Here is a 24801-nt window from a genome sequence, read left to right on the forward strand (position 1 = left end):
GTTGCCTTCTGCAGCTTGCGATGCAAGAGCGGGAGAGCAGAGTTTGCGGCAGAAGCTGTGCTGCACGATTCACAGTAGCCGAAAAAAGGTGGGAAATGGTTAGATAAAAGAGTAGCTAGAAAGACGAGAGGACATTGTGAGGTGGATTCATAGTACCAGGAGACAGGCGGTGCACCGTCTGCTGGCAGTATAGCATTTACCATAGCTTTCACGGAGGGAGGAGCGAGTGACAGCACACATCTAGAAACACTCACAAGAATGTTTTTGCTCCATCATGCACTGGGAGCTTAATTCACAATTCCAATGGGCGGCAGGGACTGCGGAACTGTGGGATTGCTTCCCATAGTGCACCGCTCCAACAGTCGATGCTAACCTTGGTACTGTGGGCGCACTCTGCCGAATTCATGTGCTTTAGTGGGGACACACAATACCAAATGTATAAAATCGCTTCAGAAAATTCGAATAGAATAAATTCGAATTAATTTTGTACTGTAGACGTACCCTTAGTGAAGCCAATTACAAGGAAGTTTTAGAAGGTGCAGTCAATGTATCTACAGATGGCACTATGTCACAAATTTAAATGGGTGATCAGCAGACAGTGGATTTTGGATTTATTCTGAATTTTTTTAGAAGGCATTTAGCTATCTTAATGGACTTCTGATTGCCTCATTCTATACAGGTTTATATGCATGGCAGTGCTGGCACCTTTCTTGATTGCTTTATGCTTCTGCTGCCAATGTGTTCTTTCAGATCTGTGAAATTAGTATACCTAATTTTTATTGTAAATCTGTGCTTTGGCTTACAAAGATTTAAGCGCTTCAGCAGCCTAGGAAGAGTAATATGTGTTTCAAAAAGGCGCTTTGGGGTGATTTGGAACCAAATATGGCAAGTAGTTAAAATATCTCTAACCTTTTCTTCTTTGGTAGCACTCCAGCAAAAACATTATTAGTCTTACCAGTTAACCTCCAGCCCTAGGGCTGGCCGGCCGGAGCGGCTGCAGCCCATCTCCCTTTAATCGGTTAACCAATTAATGACATAATTTTAATCTTATAAATGGTTAACTTTTTTAACTGGTATTTATATATCTATTTTAAAATAAGACATCTAGATGAGCATTAATGTTGGGAACAAACCAGCAGAGTTTTTTCTCAGGAAAATAGTGCCTCTCCAATCTGGAGAAGGTTGACAAAATAGTGGGTGAAGATGAATATAACTTAGGACTTTAAAAAAGCCATTAGCAAAGTCCCTCACTAGAGGCTATTAGAGAAATTAAATGGTTCTGTGGAGAGAAATGGAGTTCAACCATGGATTAGAAATTGTGTGGAGACAGAACGAGAGGAGTAGAAAATAGGCAATTCTCAAGATGACAGAATGTTAAGTGTGGTGCCCCAAAACTCCATGCTAAGACTGTGCTATAGGGATTCGAAAAAGGGGTGAATAATTAGGTGACAAAATTTGGAGATGTCCCAAAATGATTTAGATTCTTCTGAAGTTCCTCACTGTCATCTCTAGTTTTGATTAACCTAATAAAGCCATATTAGATGGACAACATGATATGTGATATTCAATAACGTAATGCACATTAGAAAGATTAATTTGAAGTCTACACTGATGTTACTGGGTTATGGGTTAGCTATATCAACTCAGAAAAAAGACCTAGGTATCCTTGCAGGCAGCGACTTGAAAACTTCTCATCAGTGCACAGTGACCAAACAAATAAAAGGGGGATTGGACAGAAAATATTGGGATGAAGAAAAAACCCTGAAAATATTTATAATGCCATTTATGTAAATGGATTATACTCCCTATCCTATTCCACCCTTTCTTAACTTACAAGAATGAGGAAATTTAAAACTGTAGTAGGTAATTTAACGCAATGTATAATTAACTTATGGAACGTATTTTCTCCTGATATTATGAAGACCAAGAGATTGGCAGACTTCAAAATAACATCTACATTTATAGTAGATGATTATAATAATTAAAAAAAAGAGAGAGTATGCCCTCATGCTTTATGGCGCAAGCCAACTACTAGTCTATCAGGTTAGGGGGAACCTTCCTCTATTAACAGGTTATTCCCTAACTACAGGGTTTCTAGCACCTTATTTTTACGCAGCTGGCATTAATCAATGTCAGAGACAATTTACTGATCTGATCTGCACTGGCTGTTCTTATGTGAAAAGTAAACTGCCCTAACTATGGAATGCTTTTTAAGTAGAAACCTGTTTATTTCCATTATTGTTGACCTCTGCATCTTGATTCTAGGAAAGCATTTTAGGCTTTACCGTGCCCCAGATTTTTATGAAACTAAGAAATTGGTTTGTCAAATTTATAATCTCTCACTGACCCTTGGGTACTGATTCATCCTTCTCCAAATCTAAAATAAACATTGCCAACATTTTTTGTAATTTTAATCCATACTGAGCTATTTTTAGTCATGATTCCATGCTTTATATACATATATGTATAGTGACTTTATATGCACCATTGTGTTTTATTGGTTGTTTAACGATTCTATAGAGTAAAAAAAAATAGCCAATTCCTAATTTCATTTTTGAAGTATCTTGCTGTTCACAATAGAAAAGGAATTGAATTCTAAGCTGTTTCAGGCTTAAATGAAATGAAGTTGTTTGTTGGTTTCCAGGTAATTTTACATTTTACTTGTTTTTGGAACCTAATCTAAAGACTTTTTGTTTAAACAATTGTGGCTTTTTTTTTAAATTTCCAATTTTTAAAATGTTTGGGAATATCTTAAATAAACAAAAAATTCCAAGGTTTTCTAGATCTTTAAAAAATTGTTTTTAAGAAGAAGATTATAATGATTCGTAATTGAGGAGACTTCAGATTCGACCGTCCTATTTATTGCTAAATCAAAGCAGTCTGTGTGCAGTCTGAAGGATTTGAGAGCTGATCTGATATACCATATCTGTTGATACAGTTAGATTTCTTCCCAGGTATTATATTAAATGAATTCTGCTCACACCAAAGAATTACTCTCATCTGTTTTTCATTTTCCTTTCATGAAAGCTAATGGGTTCCAAGGAAATTAAATTACACAGTCATTTAGTGACAGTGCTAAGTGCAGGGCATTATTACCCTTGGGTTTTTGTACACAAAAGCATGCATTAACCTTAGTTTTCCCTTTTAGTTACAGTAATACTTCAATCGAATATATTTTCTGGTCTCTTTTTGAATACAGTAGTACCTGGAAGCTTTCTACAAATATAGTATAGAATTTATATTCTCTACTCAATCCTCTGGTATTGTCATTTGTAGCAGATGCCCATCCTCCTACTCCCCCTTTTGAGATTTTTTGCCTCCTCCTAGTTAGCAGCTGTGGCAATGGAAGTACTGTATCAGTGACTGTCATCAGGTGGTGATCAGGTGTGGAGTCTGTTAGGTAGAACTTGCAGGTCACAGGTGTTTGTCATACTGATATTTGTCTGTGGTACAGCTGCTCATAGCAGTCTTTACACTAAGCTAGCTTGCTGCCCTTCAGCAGTTTAAGGGCACTGCATTTATATTTTAAAGAGGTGGGAGAGTGAGTAGGTGCTGAATATGCATTTGTTGTAGCTGTGTTGGTTCCAGCAGGAAAGTAGAGAGGCAAGGTGGGTGAAGAGGTATCTTTTATTGGACCAACCTCTGTTGGTGACCTGAAGAAGGGCTCTGTCCAAGCTTGAAAACTTGTGTCTCTCACCACCAAAAGATATTTCCTCACCCATCTTGACTCTAGGTGCTGAATAGGGTTGGTTGGTTTGTTTTTTGTTCCCCACTGAATATTCAGATGTTCTGAATGGGCTTGGAATGTTTTAATATAATTATTCTTAATGACTCTGCTTGGCATAGTACAAGTATATTAAGGTTTATTTGTTACTTACAATCTATATATTAATGTTTGGAGTAAACCTTGAAGTTTTTTTGTTCAAATGCTGTTGATCTGAGGACTGTGAAAAGTAAAGCTGAGCAGTCTCTGACTTCAAAAAATATGATGATTCCCTTGCATTGTAGCCATAGGTGTGCGCAGCAGATTTCATTAGGGTGTGCACCTGAGTCATTTTATTTATTTTTTTAAAGGTGAACATCATAAAGATTGGGGTGTGGGAGGGGGTGCATTGTGCAGGAAGGGGCTCAGGGCAAGGGATTGGGGCAGAGGAGGGATGTGGAGTGCAGGTGGGGGCTCAGGGAAGGGGATGTGAGTGCAGGAGGAGCGTGGGGTGCAGCAGGAGGCTCGGCAGAGTGTTGGGCTGCAAGGTGCAGGCAGGGGATTGGGGTACAGGAGGGGTGCAGGGTGCGGGGTACAGCAGGGGGCTCAGGGCAGAGAGTTGGGGTGCAGGATGCAGCAGGGGGCTCAGGGCAGGGAGTTGGGGTGCAGGAAGGGTGCAGGCAGGGGGCTCAGGGCAGGGAGTTGGGGGGTGGGGTGCAGGAGAGGTTCGGGCTCCAGCCTGCCTGCCAAGGACAGGCGCGCTGCCTGCCTGCCTGCCCTGGCCCCATGCCGCACTGCTCACCATGTCCCTGCGTGGCCCCTGGCAGGGGGATGGGGCACAGGACTCCGCATGCTGCCCTTGCCACGCCTCCAGGTACCTCCCACAAAGCTCCCATTGGCCATGGTTCCCCGTTCCCGGCCAATGGGAGCTGCAGGGGGTGGTGTCTGGAGCAATGCACGGAGCCCCCTGTCCCTGGGGCCCCAGGGACGTGGTGCCATGCCGGCCGCTTCTGAGAGTGGCGTGGGGCCTGCGGCACCATGGGGGGCAAATCCCACAGGCCGGATCCAAAGCCATGGGGGGCTGGATCTGGCCTGCGGGCATTAGGGTGTGCCTGGGCACACCTGGCACATCCTGTGTGCACGCCTATGATTGTAGCCCAGTTTTATAAAATGGCATAAGAGCCTGATCCTGGAACTACTTTCTCACTTGTCCCATGGAAGACAATATTTATGCCAACTAAAATGTTTTAATGGGAGCATGGAAGTGAATCATAAGTCTCCATTTCAAAATAAATCCCCAAGCAAACTATATGGTGAAATGTTGTACGAGGGCAAAAAGAGCTTGTGGGATCCTCCTCATCAGTCATTCATGATGCCTCAGTACTTCCGCAGCCTTTTAAAAACCTCTCTCCTAGGAAGATTAGAGTTGTTCCAGTCCATTGTGGAATTCTGAACCCTGGCAGTCTGAGTGAGGTGATGATGATGGAATGTGTCATTGATTTTATGGTATATTAATTAGATAAAAGAATTTGTATAGGAAGCTTTGTTAATAATGTTGGAGCCTCTTATACTAAATATTTTGAATTGCCAATCTAGGAATGTAAGTGTGTACAGCTTTATATAAAAAATAACGTGAGGAGGATAATAATTCTGATAAATCTAGTTTGGATTAAAAAGATCCATTTTCGTTTTGGTTGTAATTAAGGTTAATGTAGTCTGATCTGCTCCAGGTTAATTGTGTGTCAGTAGTAACAGAAAACTCCATCAACCCTAAAAGGGGGAATAAATAGTACTTGGATGAAATTTTTAAATCTTGTATTTCCTCTTTATTACAACATGTCAGTTTAACTGGCTATAGGGTATTTTTATCTGTTATGAGGCTCATCAGTGCATGAAATGCCGAAAGGGTATATCTCTCTCCTGTGACTCCGGCCATCCCTGGGCACTTGTAGATGTGTTCCAGTGCATGGGATCAGCTGGGTGAAGCTGTAGTATTTTAAATTTCAGTCTGTCTGAAGGCGCCGTGCTCCTTTCTAGTGAGAAGGGAGGAAAGGATAATTTTTTTTGATTGATACTGATGATGTAACTACCCCATGAGGCCGTTGCTTAGAGATCTACATAATAATAACTATTATCCTTCCAGACAGAAAAATATGTAAAGCTTACTAGTGATTCAAAGATAATTTCATAATTCTTTTTTATATCTTACCTTTGTTTTTTCAATAAAGATGTTTTGGCTTTCATCACAGGTGCATAAAATTCATTTACTTTTCAGTCTTTATTTCATTCATTTTTTTTTCATTTTCTATACATGTTATTGCAGCCTGTCAAATTCCAACTGTCTAATATTTAAAATGTTTTAGCCTACAGGCTTGTGGTGCTGCGCACTTAGTTGACATGTAAGTTAGGGTGTGAATTTACAGTGCACTAGCTATTCTGCACTAACTCCCTGTGTGGAGAGTGCACACTAAGAGTTCCTTTGTGTGCTTAATCCTACTACATGTCAAAGTATTCTAAGCTAAACTGCCTGAGGGTTCTTTTAGCGCTCAGTAAGAATGTCCACACAGGGAGTTAGTGCAGAGAGGCTATTGCACTGTAAATTTACATCCTCTCTTGCTGTGCACTGGCTTCCAATGTAGAAAAGCAATTAGATATTTTACTACTGCCACCTTTTGCCATTTGTTAATGTATGATGATATAAGAACTGAAACTAAAATCTTGTAATATTTTTGTTTTGCCAAGGGAATGCTGTTGATGCCTTATGGAAGAGTATAGTAACAATTTGTATTAATATGATTAGGGTTTTCAGCACTTCATTTATAGACTCAGTTTAAGTGAGCCATAAACATTTGCTGCAGGCTGAAATTGGACATAAATTTTGTAAAACTGGGCATACAGACTCCTCCCGTAAAGGAATAAAACACATGCTGGCCAATTGTGGAAGTCTGAAATAAATGATGTCAATTAAAAAAAAATAAAAATAATAAAAATCCAAACATCTCTTCCAGTGGTCCACTGTCATCTCCCCTTATGTCTTTTAGAGACTCTGCAGTGGGTCTGTTTGCATGAATGAAGACTGTAGGATTGACCCTTCAGAATTATAAGCTTCTCAGAGTGAATTGTCGCACAGTAGCATATACAGCGATCATGCTAAATAAAAATACTTTCATTTTGTTTAATGCTGTGGTTTAATGCTTGTGGGAAATTAATAATTATCAAAAGAAAAATATTAAAATGTTGAGACTTTTATGCATAAGCATGTATTTTTAAAACTAAAGCATCATAATTTTTAATGCCTGATTAATGCTGTAATTGACTGTATTGAAAGGTAATGGGGTCAGAGGTCAGTGATCCACATAGCAGGAAAGATTTGTATTAAGATGCTCAACATTCCACATTTTAAATAATCTCTAACTCATAGAAGTATAACACAAATATTAAGTTTCTCTAGCCTTTCATTTTACTCCATTCAGTTAAACTCGCATAACAATAAACAAGGATCTCTCCATATGTTCGTTAAGGGTAACAGTATTGTGACTTTTACAGTGTGAGCTCCTCTTCAGTCATGTCACTTTCCGATATTCATGCATCAGGCATGAGGCCTAAGATACTTTAACAAGATTTTTTGGATTTATTTTAATTATAAAATCCAGAGAGCGTACCACTTTGTCTTGAAAAACAGGAGCCCTGTTCCCTTTTTAAATAATAGAGAAGACCTCTGAGAAGCTGTTCCGAAAAGATACTTCTTCGAGATGTGTTGCTCATATCAATTTCAATTGGGTGTGCGCATGCCGCGTGCACGATCATCGGAAGATTTTTACCCTAGCAACACTCAGTGGGTTGGCTGAGGCGCCCCCTGGAGTAGCGCCTTTACGGTGCCGGATATATAGCCCACCCAACCCAGTGCCCTCTCAGTTCTTTCTTACCACCCATGATGGTCATTGGAACTATGGAGCGCGGCTTAACTGAACTCCAGTTCCCTAGCTTATAGTGTAGCACTCGTTTATAGTTGTAAATAGTTTTTAAAGCAGTTGTTGTTAGTTCTTTAGTAGTAGTTAATAGTAATTGTTTTTTAGTGCAAATAGTAGTTGGGGGTAAGGGGCTTCTCCCCTTCCCTCCCGGTGCCCGGGCTGATACCTAGGTCTCTGGGTTTCAAACCGTGCTTGGCCTGCCTTAAGCCGATGTCTGCGGGAGACCCTCACAACTCCTGTTTGAAGTGCCTGGGGGAATCCCATCAGTCTGATAAGTGCTGCATTTGCAAGGTATTCACACCCTTGACTGGGAAACCCACTTGGAAAAGGTGGAAGCAGTTCTGGACACACTAAGATGGGCTGGCCTCATAGCCAACCCAGCCACGTGTGCTATAGGGCTAGCTGAGGCTAAATACCTTGGCTTCGTTGTAGGATGGGGCATGTCAAGCCCCAACTAAACAAACTAGAGGCTATCCAAAATTGGCCCTGGCTGAATCAGAAAAAGCAAGTCCGGGCATTTCTGGGTGTGGTGGTGTACTTCCAACAATTTATTCCCCATTTTGCTACCAGAGCGAATCTCCTGACAGACCTGATAAAAGCCCAGGATCCAGACATGGTGAAGTGGACAGGTGCCGCAGAGAAAGCATTCATGGGTCTACGGATAGCTCTCTGCAGTAACCATGTGCTTATAGCTCCAGACTTCAACAAAGAATTCATTTTACAAACAGATGCATCTGAAGTAGGATTGGGAGCTGTCCTATCGCAGATGGTCGGAGATGGAGAACACCCAATCCTCTACCTCAGTAGGAAACTCCTCTCGAGAGAGCAGAAGTATGCCGTGGTTGAGAGAGAGTGCCTAGCTGTGAAATAGGCAATGGAAACACTACGTTATTACCTTCTGGGATGACGGTTTACCCTTGTGAGTGGCCTTGCACCCCTCCGGTGGATACAGCGAAATAAAGAGAAGAACACAAGGGTGACCAGATGGTTCCTGTCCCTACAACTTTTCCAATTCACCATACAACACCGGGCTGGATGCCACCATGGCAATGCAGATTGCTTGTCATGGATACACTGCCTGACATCCCAAGTTGCCCAACTGTGTGGTGTTGAGCAAGGGGGGGAGGGGAACATGTGACAAGGTCAGGCCACATGGCTACAAGAGAGTGATAGATGGCCCATATATTAGCCCCGGGTTAAGTAGGTCCCCTTTTCCTGGGTAAGGTAACAGGGAAGGTTCCAGAACAATCAGGAACTTTCTGGAAACAATTAAAGCAGATAGGCTGATTAGAACACCTGCAGCCAATCAAGAAACTGCAAGAATCAATTAAGGCAAGCTAATCAGGGCACCTGGGTTTAAAAGGGAGCTCACTTCAGTTTCTGGGGCACATGTGAGGAGCTGGGAGCAAGAGGCGCAAGGAGCTGAGCGTGAGAGGGTGTGGTGCTGGAGAACTGAGGAGTACAAGTGTTATCAGACACCAGGAGGAAGGTCCTGTGGTGAGGATAAAGAAGGTGTGAGAGAAGGCCATGGGGAAGTAGCCTAGGGAGTTGTAGCTGTCATGCAGCTGTTACAGGAGGCACTATAGACAGCTGCAATCCACAGGGCCCTGGGCTGGAACCCGGAGTAGAGGGTGGGCCCGGGTTCCCCTCAAACCTCCCAACTCCTGATCACACACAGGAGTTGACCCGGACTGTGGGTTCCACCAGAGGGGAAGATCTCTGAGGTGAGCAAATCCGTCAATAAGTGCAGGACCCACCAAGGTAGAAGGAGGAACTTTGTCATCTTTGGGTTGGGGCGCCCACCTTGTGGACCTTTGCACACAGGGCCTTTGGTCTGCACAAGAGATATCCCTACACATCAACATACAGGAGCTGAGAGCGGTGCGCCTGGAGTGCCAAGTGTTCCGCAAGCACCTTCAGGGCCGTTGTGTTGCAGTTCTTACAGACAACACAAGAGCCATGTTTTATATCAACAAACAAGGGGGAGTGCGATCATCCCCCTTCTGTCAGGAAGCCATTCACCTGTGGGAGTTCTGCATAGCCCACTCGATCGACCTAGTGGTGTCATTTCTCCAATGAGTCCAGAACACCTTGGCGGATCGCCTCAGCAGGTCTTTCCAGGCTGACGAGTGGTCGATTCGCCGGACGTCATCCACTCTGTTTTCCAGAAGTGGGGGTTTCCCCAGGTAGACCTATTCGTGTCTCACGAGAATCGGAAGTGCCAGGTGTTGTGCTCTCTCCAGGGACGCTCCCCAGGTTCCCTATCGGATGCCTTCCTGATACTGTGGAAAGACCACCTGTATTACACCTTTCCTCCATTCCCGTTAGTTCACAGGGTCCTTCTCAAGTTGCACAGAGACAGGCCCCACTTAATTCTCTTAATTCTGATCACAGGGTACCACTCTCCTCGATCTGTCGGTGACCACTCCAATCCCACTTCTATTGTGGCCGGACCTGATCACTCAGGAGCACAGATGACTGTAATCCAGACCTACAATCCCTCCACGTCACAGCATGGATGCTGCATGGCTAACTCAATCTGAGCTGCATTGCTCCTGCTCGGTGCAGCAGGTATTTTTGGGTAGCAGAAAGCCCTCTACTAGGTCCACGTGTTTGGCCGAGTGGAAGCATTTTTCCTGCTGGTGAGTTCTGAGCAATACTGCCCCCATGGAGGTGCCGGTACCTACCATCTTAGACTACCTCTTGTCCTTGAAACAGCAGGGCCTGTCAGTTTCATCTATCAGAGTACACCTAGCAGCGATTTCGGCCTTCCACTTGAGCGAAAATGGGTGCTCTGTCTTTTTTCCAATCCCATGGTCAGGAGGTTCCTCAAGGGACTAGAAAGTCTGTATCTGCAAATTCAGCATCTGGCCCCTACGTGGGATCTCAACCTGGTCCTATCCAGACTCACGGGTGCCTCGTTAGAGCCAATGGCCACCTGCTCGCTCCTGTACCTTTCCTGGAAGACAGCTTTCCTCATAGCTATCATGTTGGCGAGACATGTGTGGGAGCTTAGAGCCCTCACGTTGGACCCACCGTATACGGTATTCCATAAGGACCAGGTACAGCTGCGACCACACCCTGCCTTCTTTCCTAAGGTGGTGTCTGCCTTCCATGTCAACCAAGACATATTCCTTCCGGTCTTCTATCCGAAGCCATATGCTTCTTGACGAGAGCAACAGCTGCACTCCCTGGACGTTCGCAGGGCCCTCGCCTTTTACATCGAATGAATGAAACCTTTTAGGAGGACAACCCAGATGTTCGTAGCTATGGCAGACTGGATGAAAGGCCTTCCAGTCTCCACCCAGTGCATCTCATCCTGGATCACATCATGCATCCGTGCATGCTATGACTTGGCTGGTGTCCCAACTACGCACCTTACCACTTACTCCACTCGGGCTCAAGGTTCGTCCTCTGCATACCTGGCTCATGTACCCATACAGGAGATCTGTAGGGCAGCAACTTGGTTATTGGTACATACCTTTGCTTCTCACTGTGCAATCGTCCAGCAGTCAAGGGGTGATGCGGCATTTGGCTCGGCTATTCTGCAGTCTGCAGTCACTCGGACCCCACCGCCGAGGCAAGGCTTGGGAGTCACATAATTGGAATCGATATGAGCAAGCACTCGAAGAAGAAAAGACAATTACTCACCTTTGTTGTTCTTCGAGATGTGTTGCTCATATCCATTCCAAACCCGCCCTCCTTCCCCTCTGTCAGAGCAGTTGGCAAGAAGGAACTGAGAGGGTGCTGGGTTGGCTGGCCTATATATTTGGTGCCGTAAAGGCGCCACACTAGGGGGTGCCTCAGCCCCTGAACCAAGTGTTGCTAGGGTAAAAATCTTCCGACGATTGTGCACACGTAATTGGAATGGATGTGAGCAACACATCTTGAAGAACAACAGTTACAAAGGTGAGTAACTGTCTTTTTAGGTCACTCTTTCCTGGTTTTGTTCTTATCCCTCTTCTTCCTCCCCCATCTCCAAACAATATTTTTTTTCTATGTGAAGGCAAGTTATTAAATAACTGCAGTGGCAGAAATTTTGACATTTTATATTAGAATTTGATTGAAATTTGTTATATTTTGATATTTTTTGCTATGTTAAAGATTGGAAGGGCAAGAAAACTGATAAGAGTTTTGGGATTGCAGATCTTGATGTCTTTAAGGGATGTAGTGACCTTTGAAGGTGAAGTGCAGAGTTAAAGGAAAAACAATGAATTGATGGTGGGGTGGAGGGAGGAGCATTCATCATAGAAAGAAGTTAATATAATACAATCCGTAGTTCTTTCTTTAACTGCATAGGAAGATACTTTATTCAGTTAGATTAGGAACCGTGGAGAACAACAGAGACCAGTCTCTGTCTATTATCCTCAATAAAGAATCCCCTTTATATTTATCACAAGCAAGTCTTGCCTCTTTATTTGTTTGGAGGGACTGTACAGTTAACAAACCTGTTCAAAATCTTCCTTGCATCTACTGGTTTTCTAAGAATATCCCAGATTCAGTGTGTTTTTCCTTGACAATGTTGATACTAAAGGACTTCTTTTCACCCATAGTATCTGGTGTCTCAAAATGCTGCCTCCTGGGATATGTTTGTGAACCAGGAAGCCCAAAAGAATTTAGCTTGGGGTGCTGGACAGGAGGTTTTTTGTTTGTTTGTTTGTTTTTTAAGCATTTCTTTTCAGAGAGCTTCCTCTGGCTCAGTTAGTGATGGGGAGTCTGTACACTGGTCTGGATAACTGAATTTTGAGTAGAGATGGGCACAAGTCAGAACTTTAGATTCAGATGTTGAAAAATTGGGTTTTGAGTTTTGTAGCTCATGATCACCCGAACTTTAATCTTACTTTTGCAGATCATACTTAATAAAGACACTATCCTAACTAGTTTTTACTCTGTGGGTTACAGGGTATAGATGGCTACTCCTCAAACTCACAGTTCTGAACAGTGAAGTTCGTTTCAAGAGTAGCTATCTTCATTATTACATTGTATTCAAAAAGGGGCAAGAAGAGGTAGGTTTATGCTCAGAATAGGGCAGTGGTATTTGGAACTGTGACTTAGCAGCGAAAGAATAGCTCATTGACATAGACAGCAATTATATGAATTCAGATAAATTTGGATCCCTTTACTTGATATGTTTTGGGTAAAGAAGGCAGAGAGAGCTCAAATAATATTCCACCTGATCTTGTTGCTTTTTCTCTTTTTTGACTATTTGTATATTTTGTTATCCTCACCCTAACATGTTACTTCTGTGTGGTATTGTCTGATTTTAAATTGTGTGGTCTTGCAGCTTTGACAAGTTAGAGTTGTATAATTGTATTGGATATCCTATGAAATTTTCTGTATTTGGTAACATACACAAACAGTAAGTTGTGTACAGTTTTGGATTTTTTATTTGTTCTTCAGGAAAATTAATAAAAAAAATCCCCCTAAGGGACAGGAAAAGAGCATGGAACAAAATTATTTTTGAAGGCAGCTGAACGCCTCGAAGCCAGCAATTGTATGCACAATTTTTAATTTCAGAGAGTTTAACATTTTCGTCTGTTTGTTTATTTGCTGTAGTACCCAGACACACTAGTCAGGATCAAGGCCCTATTAGGTAAGGTAACTTACAAACACAAAGGTGAACGCAGTTCCTGTTCCAAAAAAACTTACAATCTAAGAAGATAAACAATGGTTGAAGGACTGGGGAGATAGAAACAAATATCTGTAGTCTATACCTCTATAATAATGCTATTTCTTGGTACTGTAATTACATAAATGTTGACTCTTCCTAGTGGCCCTGCAGTCTCTAGCCATCGTACATTGACTGATTTCTTGCTGGTGTGGCCGAAGTGCAAGTTGGGTGTCCATTAAAATACCCACTATGACCTTGTCTACACCACAAAGTTGCAGCGCTGGTGAGGGAGTTATAGCGCTGCAACTTAGGAGGTGTACACATCTGCAGGGCATCACCAGCGCTGCAACTCCCTGTTTGCAGCGCTGGCCGTACACCCGTTGAAACTTGGGTGTAGAGGATCCAGCGCTGGTGATCCAGCGCTGGTCATCAGGTGTAAGCACTCACCAGCGTTTTTCTTGACCTCCGTGGAATAAACAGGTATCCCAGCATACCAGAGGAAGCCTCTCTGGTAATCAAGCAGGTCTCCTTCCCCGTGGTTTGCAGGGGGGTTCGGGGAGCGTGACAGCACACCACGGGGAAGGAGATCTGCTTGCAGGGGGGTTCGGGGAACACCGGAGCAAACCGCTGGGAAGGAGACCTGCTTGCAGGGGGGTTCGGGGAACACCGGAGCAAACCGCTGGGAAGGAGACCTGCTTGGGGGGGGGGTGTTCGGGGAACACTGGAGCAAACCGCGGGGAAGGAGACCTGCTTCCCTGCGTTTTGCTCTCGCGTTCCCCTAATCCCCCTTGAAGCCGCCCAACAGCGCTGCAGTGTGGCCACATCTAACACCACTTGCAGCGCTGGTTGCTGTAAGTGTGACCACTCTGCAGCGCTGGCCCTATACAGCTGTACTAATACAGCTGTAACAACCAGCGCTGCAAAATTGTAGATGTAGACATACCCTATGTTAGAGCGTGAGGAACATCAAATATTCACAGTAATTAAAGAGGCACCTGGATTAGAGAGTGTGGCATTCTTCCTTCAGTTGTGAATAATTTTAATTGTATATTTCATTGTGTTGTTAGTCACATAGAGGCCAGACATAAGTTAATGCAGCAGTGGTGGTTAGTTGACTTTGGGATCTTTGCTTAGCATCTGGCAAGGAAGCAAGAGTGTGAATTAAGAAGGACCACTGTTGAATTTTGGAGTTGGGATAGGATTCAGGCTTGAAAGCTGGTCTTTAATTAAGCAGCCTTTGCGAGCACTACTTTAGAGTCTAGCTTTCTCCTAGGATCCTACTAGTGGCAGCCTGCAGTTGGCTGCCACAAATTTTTTACCCTATAGTTGGTCAGAAATTCTTATCCTGTACTTAGATTGTAAACTCTTTGGAGTAGAGACTTTTTCTGTTATGTATTTGTACAGTGGGGCCCTGATACATGAATGGTGCTGGTAGGAACTACTGCAAAATAAATAATATAAGACCTCTCAGTACCATACTTCTCTCTCTGATTTTATTGGACGCTGAGAAGGGGATGTACCACAAGCTTCAAGAGTAATATGTGACTCTTTAATGCTATTCCGAACCTCAATGCTGAACTGTAAGGGTCAGCAATAAGTACTTTAGTACCTGACTCATTTCAGTCATAAGTGAGAATTTTATTGTGTGTGTGTATATATAGTTGCATTTCCTCACTCACATTTATTTATAAGGTTTATATATCTGTAAAAGTCCTGTAAAACAAGTGTTCCCTTTTATAGTTTTAAATAGGATCAAATTCTGTACTCAGAAAGGTAATTTCAACACCCAGTAAAGTCAGTGGGTGTTCATATGCTTATTAGAGGGCAGTGTTGTGTTGTTTGTTTTTTTTAATACAAATGTGTGTATTCAGCCAACTAGCATGCTTGTGACTTTAGAAATCAGCCAAGACAGCTACCGAATCTCACCCTCTATCAGTCCTTACCTGCAGGTTCTGTGCTTTTAAGCTTTGGAGAAGATTTTATTCATGGACATAACACCGTTTTGGTAGTTTTTATAAAATGTGCAATTTACTTACCAGATTTTAAATTAGTATAGGGTCAGCGACTAACATCAGAACCAAAGCACTTAATTTACAAAGGAGATTTCAGCACCATTTTACATTTCTGCCTAGGAAAGTCAACATTGTTAGTAAAAAGCAACAAAGAATCCTGTGGCACCTTAAAGACTAACAAGTGTATTGGAGCATAAGCTTTTGTGGGTGAATGCCCACTTCGTCAGATGCATGTCTGACGCACTAACATTGTCAGTGAAAATGATAGCTCAGTAAAATGAGGGGCAAGATGTAAAACCTCAAATGAGAGAATCACAAAGTGAGACATTATTTTCCTCTATAGCCAGGGATTCTGTGGTGATAAGATCTAGTAACATATCTTACAATGTAACAGTATTTTAGTTTTCATCTCCTGTGACTGACTTTTTTCAAGTTTAAGATAAATGTGGTCTGTATTATGTTTTGAATATTGCTTTATAAACAGCAAACAGTAAATCCTATGAGTCACACATGCCAATTACTTACAGACATCTGAGTTTGTATTGCAATTGCAAATGCTTGCTTTTGATCTTTCCAAGTGCACTTTGAGATCAACAGTTTCTATAATAGCTGTAAATGCTTAATTTAGGATGCATTGCTACATTGTTTTGTTCAGAATACTAGTCTGATTTTTAGATCAGTTGGGCATATTTAAATAAAAAAGCGTGATGACTTGCCTTTGTGGCTGCTGACTATATTTCCTGAGGTTTTATGCATGGATGACATTTTTCAATTTTTGGCACTTAAGGCAGAAATAAACTACATTATTTTGCACCTTTGTTTGACCGCTGTTTGGCATTCTCCTGTATGTACTAGTACGTTAGTAAATAATGGATAGTAACTATTTCTATCACAATATTTTTAACACTTCGGCTATTAGACTACAACTATATCTTTAGGGCTACATCTTTTGAAAAAGAAACGGTAGAATATAGTTTTGCAGTCCTCCCCAAAATGAAGTATCTATAAGCCTAGTTTTTTGGTGGGTAGGAAGGGGATCACTGCAGCATTATTTCTCAATTTAGAAAAATATCCATAGTGTCTCAGAGTGTAACAAGAGATGAAGAGTAGTTTAATATCCATTATATTTTTTTTAAGATAATAGCGTTAAATAGTTTCAGAATCCCAGCCGGAGTAAAACCACTATAATTATTTTTATTAATTTATATCATTGTCACTCTAGTAGGGTTATAGAATACTAAAAAGAATATGATTTACAGAAGGAAAAATAGCCCATATGACTTCCTTAAATTTATATGTTTTATGTGAAACATGTTTACATTTTAAGTGTATGTATATACCAGTAGTAGTTTCAATATATATACTTGGAAATGTATAGAGAAGTGTTGGACTCATTTTGTGTCATCTACATAGAGCAAATTTTGGAGTGTAGAGGTCTTATTTTGTATTCAATACAATAATCAGTTTTAATTGACTGTTTGTTATTGAAAATGGTGTTGCTTGGAACAGGACACATTTTGGCAAGATGAAGAAGGCAAGCTTCATTGCTGATTATTGCTTCTCCCTGTCTCCATTGTATTCTTTCTAGGCACAAGCACAGCTTGGTCCCCTGCTACAGCTATACAGCAAATGCCAATAAAAACCTTTGTAAATCTTAAATAAAATAGCAAATTGAAGGGCGGTGATTCAGTAGGAAAAAATTTTGTCTGATCAGATTAACTCTCATTTCTGTTAACCTGTGTTTTAAAGTGTCAGTGACAATGATTCTCTTGATGTTCAGCTTCCATTGCAACAGCGACATTAAAATTGAACTCTCAGTTGCCCTCCTCCATCCATTGCCTTGATGGGCAATTTTTAGATGATTTTTTCCTGATTTTTGTGCTTCTGCATAATAATTCTGTGACATTAGTCAATTTATTATCCTCTTAACTAATTGCCATAACCATCAGTAGGTGCAAAATAATGTTAACCTTAATTTACACAAACTGCCAACAGAAGCATCTAGCCCTCAAATCTATTGAGTACAATTTTCTCATAGATTTTTACTTGGTAGTTTAACCTGTTTTTCTGTCCCTCAGATCCACCTATCTGGACCAGTGGACTGTTACGCTTCAGCAGTTCCATGTGGCATGCAGGCAATCGCACTGTAGGATTTTTATGTCTCTGGTTTCCTTTTTTCCTTTACTATTGTAGATAAGCCCCATGTCACACTGCAGTGGAGATGTTTCCCCAATGTAAAAGGCTTTTAGAACCTGTTGCTTTATCTTAGATATCCAAGATGAGGAGAAATTAAGTTCTAAGTACTGTTAACAAATTGTATAGTCAATTGATTGACCACACTTTAGTTCAATATGAAATATGCTCAAGAGACCAAATAGCCAGGGTTGGTCAGGTTTGTTAACGTAGTATAGGAAAAAGGTTCTGTACGATACCAGTCTCCAAAAAGCAATGTTGTGCTACAATGTTACATTCACTTTATGCAGATGTTGGCTCCAAACATTTCAGCTGATGTTATTTATATGATGATTTACAAGTTGCACGTCTCTTTGCTGATCATTAAAATCCAACCATCAGCTTGTCCCAGTTACTTAATTTGTTCTGTTCCTTCCTTATATTTGGATACTAGCATTCCAGGTATTCATCTGTGAAGGTATTCCCCAACTTGTACTAAGACATAGAATGAATGTATCTTGATTTTGAAAAGTTTCCTATCTTCTTATGCCAAATGCTAACTTAGCAAATGCAAGGAGCTATGGGATACTTAGCATAAGGGAACAGAATTATGGTATAGGTCAGTTTAGGCTAAATCACTTTCAGGACATTTACTGATGCTTAATGCATACTTATTTATGGTACAGATAATACATAATATTAATATATATTATGTAATATGTTAGCCAGCATAGATCAGTCAACAGTATGATTCAGGCTTGCTTGGTCCTTCCTCTTCCGCCCACTTCCTAGATTCTGCCACTTTATATACTCTTCATATGCAAAGGATAATGAAGTGCTAAGTGGGATTTGGACAGACAGAACCAAAATGTGCTAGGTGCTTTCCAGTCGCATGGTCAGAAGACCAGATTCCACATGCTAGTGGCAGTGCAGGGATCATTGTTATTGTGGGGAAAGCATTGTTACATATTGGAGTTGGGAAGATCAAGGCTATGTGATTATTTTAGTCTCTGAAGAAAATGAGGAACAAGTTGGTAAAATGAGTCCTAGTAATATGACATCTGTCTTTTTTTTTTTTAAATAAAGAGTTAAAGATTGTGATGAATGGACAATGAAATTGTAACTGCCAATCTGGAAAAGATAGTTCAAAGGCTAAAAACACATTTTCCTGGTGGGCCACTTCAGTACAAAATCTGTCTAGCTAGGCTGCCATTTATTAATGCTAAGGGAATGCAAACCAAATATTGAAAGTTCCCCAGGACACTTTCCTGTAGAAGAATAGGTCTAAATGCAAAAATAATATTTTTTGCTTTCTGTACTAAATAAAGAGTACTTGTGCAGAAATCCAGTATTTGCAAAAGTCCCAAAAGGGGGAACTTTATAATTCAGTTTTTCTCTTATGATTAGGAAATACCTGATATTTCAAGGTCCAGCATTGTATTGCTTTTAGAGCTTGTCCTCTTTGGTCAGGTTTCTGAGATGTACAGTAAATTCTATCTGGAAAGGCTGTTCCCCTGCAGCACATATTGTGCTGCTCAAGGCAGGAGTCTTTGGATGTCAGTCATTTTGCAGTACATGATGAATCAGTCTTTGCCCAGAGGTTTATCTCCCACAAAGCTTCTGGGGGTAGCTCTGTCTCCCTATGTCTTGTGCTTAAAGAGGCCCTATAAGACTATCTGCCTGATCTTACAGCTGTGTCGTAGTACAGCCTTTATCACATTTTGTCTTCACTTGCAGGGAGAATAGGTGTGATATTAGTACCTATAAAGAAGAGACTGCAGTTCCAAATTAAAGGAGAGGAACAAAGAGAAACAGTTTTCCCTTTTAAAAGGACCACATTTATTTAAAATTCATATTTATCTAAAATTGTTTACTGAATTTGTTACAAGAAGCACATAGATGCTTATAACTGAAGGAGAGAGAGAATTTATTCCATATTTTTTCAGATTTATTCTGTACATTTAGCAGCAATTTGTGTAGCCAGTTTCACTGTTTCTGCTGTGTAGTCAGCTACTTTCTTCTCTTTGGGTGGGTCTTTAAAGTAGTGGGTGTAGATGCGACGGGGATATGGAATTTAAAAATATAGGAAAATAACAGATATTGGCAGGCAGAGGCATTACCAGGAATTACTCATATCTAACTTATTGCTTGAAACTGGCTGGATATCAAATTGACTGTCTTTTTAAGGCTATAGAAAATAAAATTCACTAACTTTTGAGCTCTTTTCTTGTTTTCTCTCTCTAAATTTCCCTTCCTCCCTCCTCTGATAAAAATTCTTTCTCACCCCAGCCAGCCAGGAGTAGTCTCTCTTACCCTTGATTATCCATGCAAGTTCTGTTGTCATGGGTTAGGGAGGAAGATGTAGAATATCATTGCCAGATTTTTCACATGCTGAGTGATGACTTCAGATGGGGTGGGATATGGCCTGCAATTACTAGATGGCTATGTTTCATCTCTTTCATTTGCACTTTGAGAGTAGGGATTGGATCATACAATGTCCTAATCTTCCCTTTCCACCAAGTGTGGAAATTTTGGAGGAGGTGTTCACCTATTATCTTTCAACTTGAAATTTCTCAGAGATGCCCTTGGCTCTTTGCTAAGAAAAAATATATTTTTGCCAGAAGACATTGACCTACATTTTGAGAATAATGAAAAATTAAAACAAACAACCCCCACACTTTTAGAAAGTATTTCCATTTAATTATTAAAGATGAGTGCTGTGTTGTACTTCTTAGACTTGGGCTGTCTTGTGTAACAAAGCCATGCTTCTGTTGTAGCTTGGACAAACTACCTTTTCCTTATGTTTTGAAATGATGGTAGAGGGCCAACTCTGAACGTACTTGTTGGGAGTGCCATGCATTGGGGCTGTCTTGTGTAACAAAGCCATGCTTCTGTTGTAGCTTAGACAAATTACCTTTTCCTTATGTTTTGAAATGATGGTAGAGGGCCAACTCTGAACGTACTTGTTGGGAGTGCCACGCATTTCTATCTATCTTATCTATCTAATCTATCTATATTAATGTGTGGCACTATATATATATATATGTAGTTCTAAGCAGAGCATAATCACAAACTATGTCCTGTTACCAAGGATCAGATTCAAACGGGTAAAATGTGTGAAAATCAGATATGCAAATTTCACAGTACAAGAATTAGAAAAAATAAACCATTTTAGATGTGTTAAAAATCAGAACAAATATTATTATAAGCAACTTTACAAAAGCTTTATTGATAGGGAAAATATTTTAAATTTAATCCTATTTGACAGTAAAGAAAATGTTGTTTCATCAACAAAGGATAAAATCTTTATGAATCCTAGTTTGGGATTGCCTGTTTCTCATTAAAAGTACATTTTAAAAAATTCTTCAGTGCTTTCCCTTTTCTCAGTATTGAGCGCATTCCTAACTGTTCGATATGTTTAAATTTATACATCTGGTGGCGCATAAATGAAGAAATATTTGAATGAAGATTACATCTGATATAATAGCTGGAGGTATAGTGCAATTATTTAAAAAATATTTATTTTGAAGTTGAAACCAGTTATGTCTATTAAATATTTAATATTTCATATTCCTGTATATTGTAATAAATCCAGTTGTGAAATTTCAATAGAAATCAAATGGCTTTCTGCTATCAGCTGATATGAATGATCCAGTTAAGCAGGACACAAAATGAATATTCTACCTTCCTTGGTCCTGTAGATAGCTGAATAATGATACCAGTATAGACAAATAAGAGATAAGAGTTAAATACTAGCTTGTATCTAAATTTTGAAGTACCAAATGTAGCAGCTTTTATGCTTTTTTTATCAATAAGAGATCCATACTGAGTAGATTAAACTATTTTTAATAGCACTGTAGATTTTTTTTAAACTTGGTTTTATGTTAAGATGCATGACATTTATTAAGGGGTGTATGTGTAATACTTAAGATGCATTCTCATTCACAAGCTTTATATGTTCAGCTTTTTGCATAACATAACTTTTTGACATTAGGAATGTAGAAATCTTGCACTTTTTCATAGGATGGTTGGTGAAGATTTCTTCAATATTCTATTTTTTTGCCAGAAAATTCTAAAACTTCTGAGGCAGCTGATATAGAAGCAGCTGAGGAATTTGTATTATTTATCTACTGTAATAATTGATTTCTCTGAGTATATTACAAGGCACTGCATTACATACCTCTTACCGAAATCCCTTGTGCATTAAACCAGTAAACACTCACCATTGCATTTAATTGACAGGAGCTAATTTTAATAACCCAGTATTGGTCACTGGTTATTAGACCCCCGCCCCCTTTCCCAAGTGCAGTAGAAGTTCACTAATTTGTTCTAACAGAAAGATCATTGCAGAGTAACGAGTGAGAGAACAAACATGAGAAACAGTGGAAGCTACTGCATGACAAAATATGCTTTGCTCATTTATTTCCACATATAATTTAGTTTGAAGAATTCCTCATGTTTTACTGGTAAATACACTTCAGTATATTTGGCAGATATAATAGTCTTAATAAAATGAATGAGCTTTCATTAAAGCCTTTTGCCAGGAAATATATATTTTCAAAGGTAGAGTGAGACTACAAGGGTTGAGAAACATTTTGTTAATGGATTAATGAAGAGATTGAGTTTCTTTTGTTGTCAGATTGATTCCCTTACACTATTGAATAGACTCAGAATAAAAGCTTGACTATTAGTTGGTAGTTTTCTGGTACCCTGTACTTCTCTCCTACCTTTCTTACAGCAAGGTGTTATATTTGTCTTTACTAAGGAATTAAGTAACTGCTCCATGCTTTCTTGCAAATTCTGTTTTCAGAGGGATTCCATTAGTTCCTGTGCTAGTACTCTTCTCTAGTGCATTTTACCCTGTCTTTGTAGGAGAAATCCCACTGCTAGTCAATTGGGAGGAGAAACCCTTGTTTCTGCACTTGCTAACTTGGGATGGATGGGTTTTTCCTCACTCGAAGCACCTCCAGTTGACTCTCTCTTCCAACTTCTGTACCCATGTGCTGAGATGGAATGTCCCACCCCCCTTCCCATTATTTTTCCTGACGCAAAGAAGGGTCACGATAAGAGTGTTTGTTCTTCACATATTTTTTTCAGCAGAATCTAAAAGCCAAAAAAGGAAAATGAAAAAGAAAAGGGGTTAGTTGTCTGTACTGTAATCATTTACTGCACCAGATCATTACAGATTTGGCTCTCAGGACATAGGAGTTATAACAGCATAGGCATGGCAGACACATCTTGTTTCCCCAGAAGGTTACAGAGGAGCTAACTCTTGTGAGCAGGGGCAGTGCTGGCTGATAATGGAGATGGCCCAGCCATACCTCTGCCAAAGTGGCCTCTGATTCTCCCTCTCCCTTAAGGGTTATAGGTAAATGGAACATTTAATGAGGTTTTCTTGGAGGCTTAGCTGAGAGTGCTTGCCCAGCTATTACTCCCCATCCCTTGTGCTGTGACTGTCACCAGCTGTTCCTTAGTTATCTGGCTGTGATTGAGGGGAGATATCTTGTCTGCAGTTACCCATCAATTCTTTCGTACCCCATGCTGCATATGAAGTGTGACTAATAATAATACTTAGCGCATTATATTGAGCCTTTCATCTTCACAACAACTGGAGTTCAGCTTTCCAGTATTTGTAATCCAAACCTTTCCTAAGGGTTTGATCGTGTGTGTGTGTGTCTCTAAGGTATTCCTAGAAGCACCTTGCGGGTAGAGCTTCTCTTCTCTTACTTACACAATCTATTCCCCTTCCCTGCTATGCTTCAAATTGCTAACTTTCCCCCAAACCCATAACAATATAATTAAACAATAGCTGAAAGCATCCTAGAACCATCTACACACAAATCACAACTGAACATTTCCTTATGTTGCATGAATTATTACTAATTAAGCAATCATATTTATTTGTTTCTTATTCAGGGTTGTGATCCATTGTATGGGTGCAGTACAGACACAGGCTTGACAGCGTACACTGATATAGGTAAACCGATGTAACTAAATGGATTGGCCATGCAGGCACTGCTGCTTGCGCTGGCACAAGCTGCGTCGATTGTAGTGCATTACATTTTGGGTCACTATATCAGAGTATGTTGCACTGTCTACAGGCAATTTTCAGGGAAGATTGTGGGATGCCTCCTGGGAGCTGAAGGAATTGTGGTTTCAGGAATCAAACTTCCATGATCCATTCCACTCTATCCCAGAATCTACCTGATACTGCCACTATTTCTAAACTGCTCTGTGAGCATGAAGGGGAGGCAGATACCCCAGGGAGTTGACAGTCTCACTGTAACCTTTCTCCTTTCACCCCTCCTCGTTGTTTTTTTCTTGTATCTTTCTTATATCATCTTTTATTTTTTAGATTGAAAACTCCGTGGGGTTAGAGACTCTAAAATCCATATATTCTATAAAATGTCTTGAGACTTTTGGCCCTTGTGGGTTTTTGGTTGGTTGGTTTGTTTGCAAAAAACAAACAAAAGAAACTTTAATTATTTTACAGAAAACAGACTGGTACATTACCAACCCCACTACGCAGTTGTCTTCTGATAACAAATACTTCCATATTAAGTAGCACCAGAGTTGGTCTTAGCATTTTTGTGTGGGGCTGAAAAACATGTTTTGCACCTTCCTTTTAATTCTTGTCCACCTTGTCACACCAACATCTAGGGCTATCAAAAGATTTTGGCTAGGATTATTAGGATGATTCCAAATGTGATGTTCTTATTTAACATTGTGGGGGTGGGGTGGGGTGGGGAGAGACTATGGTTGGGAGGATCCTTAGGGTTCCATCCCCTTCCTATTCTGTGCTCACCTTCCAAAAAAAGGGAGGGTCTGAGGCTAAGAACTTAATGTTCTTCTTCGAGTGATTGCTCATATCCATTCCAGTTAGGTGTACGCGCCGCGCGTGCACATTCGTCGGAAAACTTTTACCCTAGCAACTCAGTGGGCCGGCAGGTCGCCCCCTAGAGTGGCACCACCATGGCGCTCCATATATACTCCTGCCGGCCCACCCGCTCCTCAGTTCCTTCTTACCGCCCGTGTCGGTCGTTGGAACAGTGGAGCGCGGCTTAGCTGACCTCCACTTCCCTAGCTACTCGTTTTCTCGTATATAATTATGCAGTTATAACACTTTTATATATATATATTTGTATAGTTATACGTGTTTCCTTTGCTAACATGGTTAGTTTAGTTAGCGGGGTTCAGGAAGTAGCCCCTTCCATGAGCCCAGTGCCGGAGCCATGCATGGCTCACCGGGTTTTAAGAGGGGCCCGGCTTGCCAGAAGCCGCGGCCGAAGAGAGATCTACATGACTCCTGTTTGAAGTGCCTCAGGGAATCAC

At 40.8% G+C, this 24801-nt stretch overlaps 1 protein-coding gene across 1 annotated transcript in view; it reads left to right on the plus strand.

Annotated features, from left to right (window-relative positions):
• Window positions 1-24801, plus strand: part of TCF12 (transcription factor 12) — a 325844-nt gene that overhangs the window by 148414 nt on the left and 152629 nt on the right. The window contains 1 exon segment of the mRNA XM_030578588.1: window positions 17376-17443. Within this exon segment, the coding sequence (XP_030434448.1) occupies window positions 17376-17443 (68 nt within the window).

The sequence above is a fragment of the Gopherus evgoodei genome, chromosome 10 (assembly GCF_007399415.2).
Source record: "Gopherus evgoodei ecotype Sinaloan lineage chromosome 10, rGopEvg1_v1.p, whole genome shotgun sequence".
Classification (NCBI taxonomy): domain Eukaryota; kingdom Metazoa; phylum Chordata; order Testudines; family Testudinidae; genus Gopherus; species Gopherus evgoodei.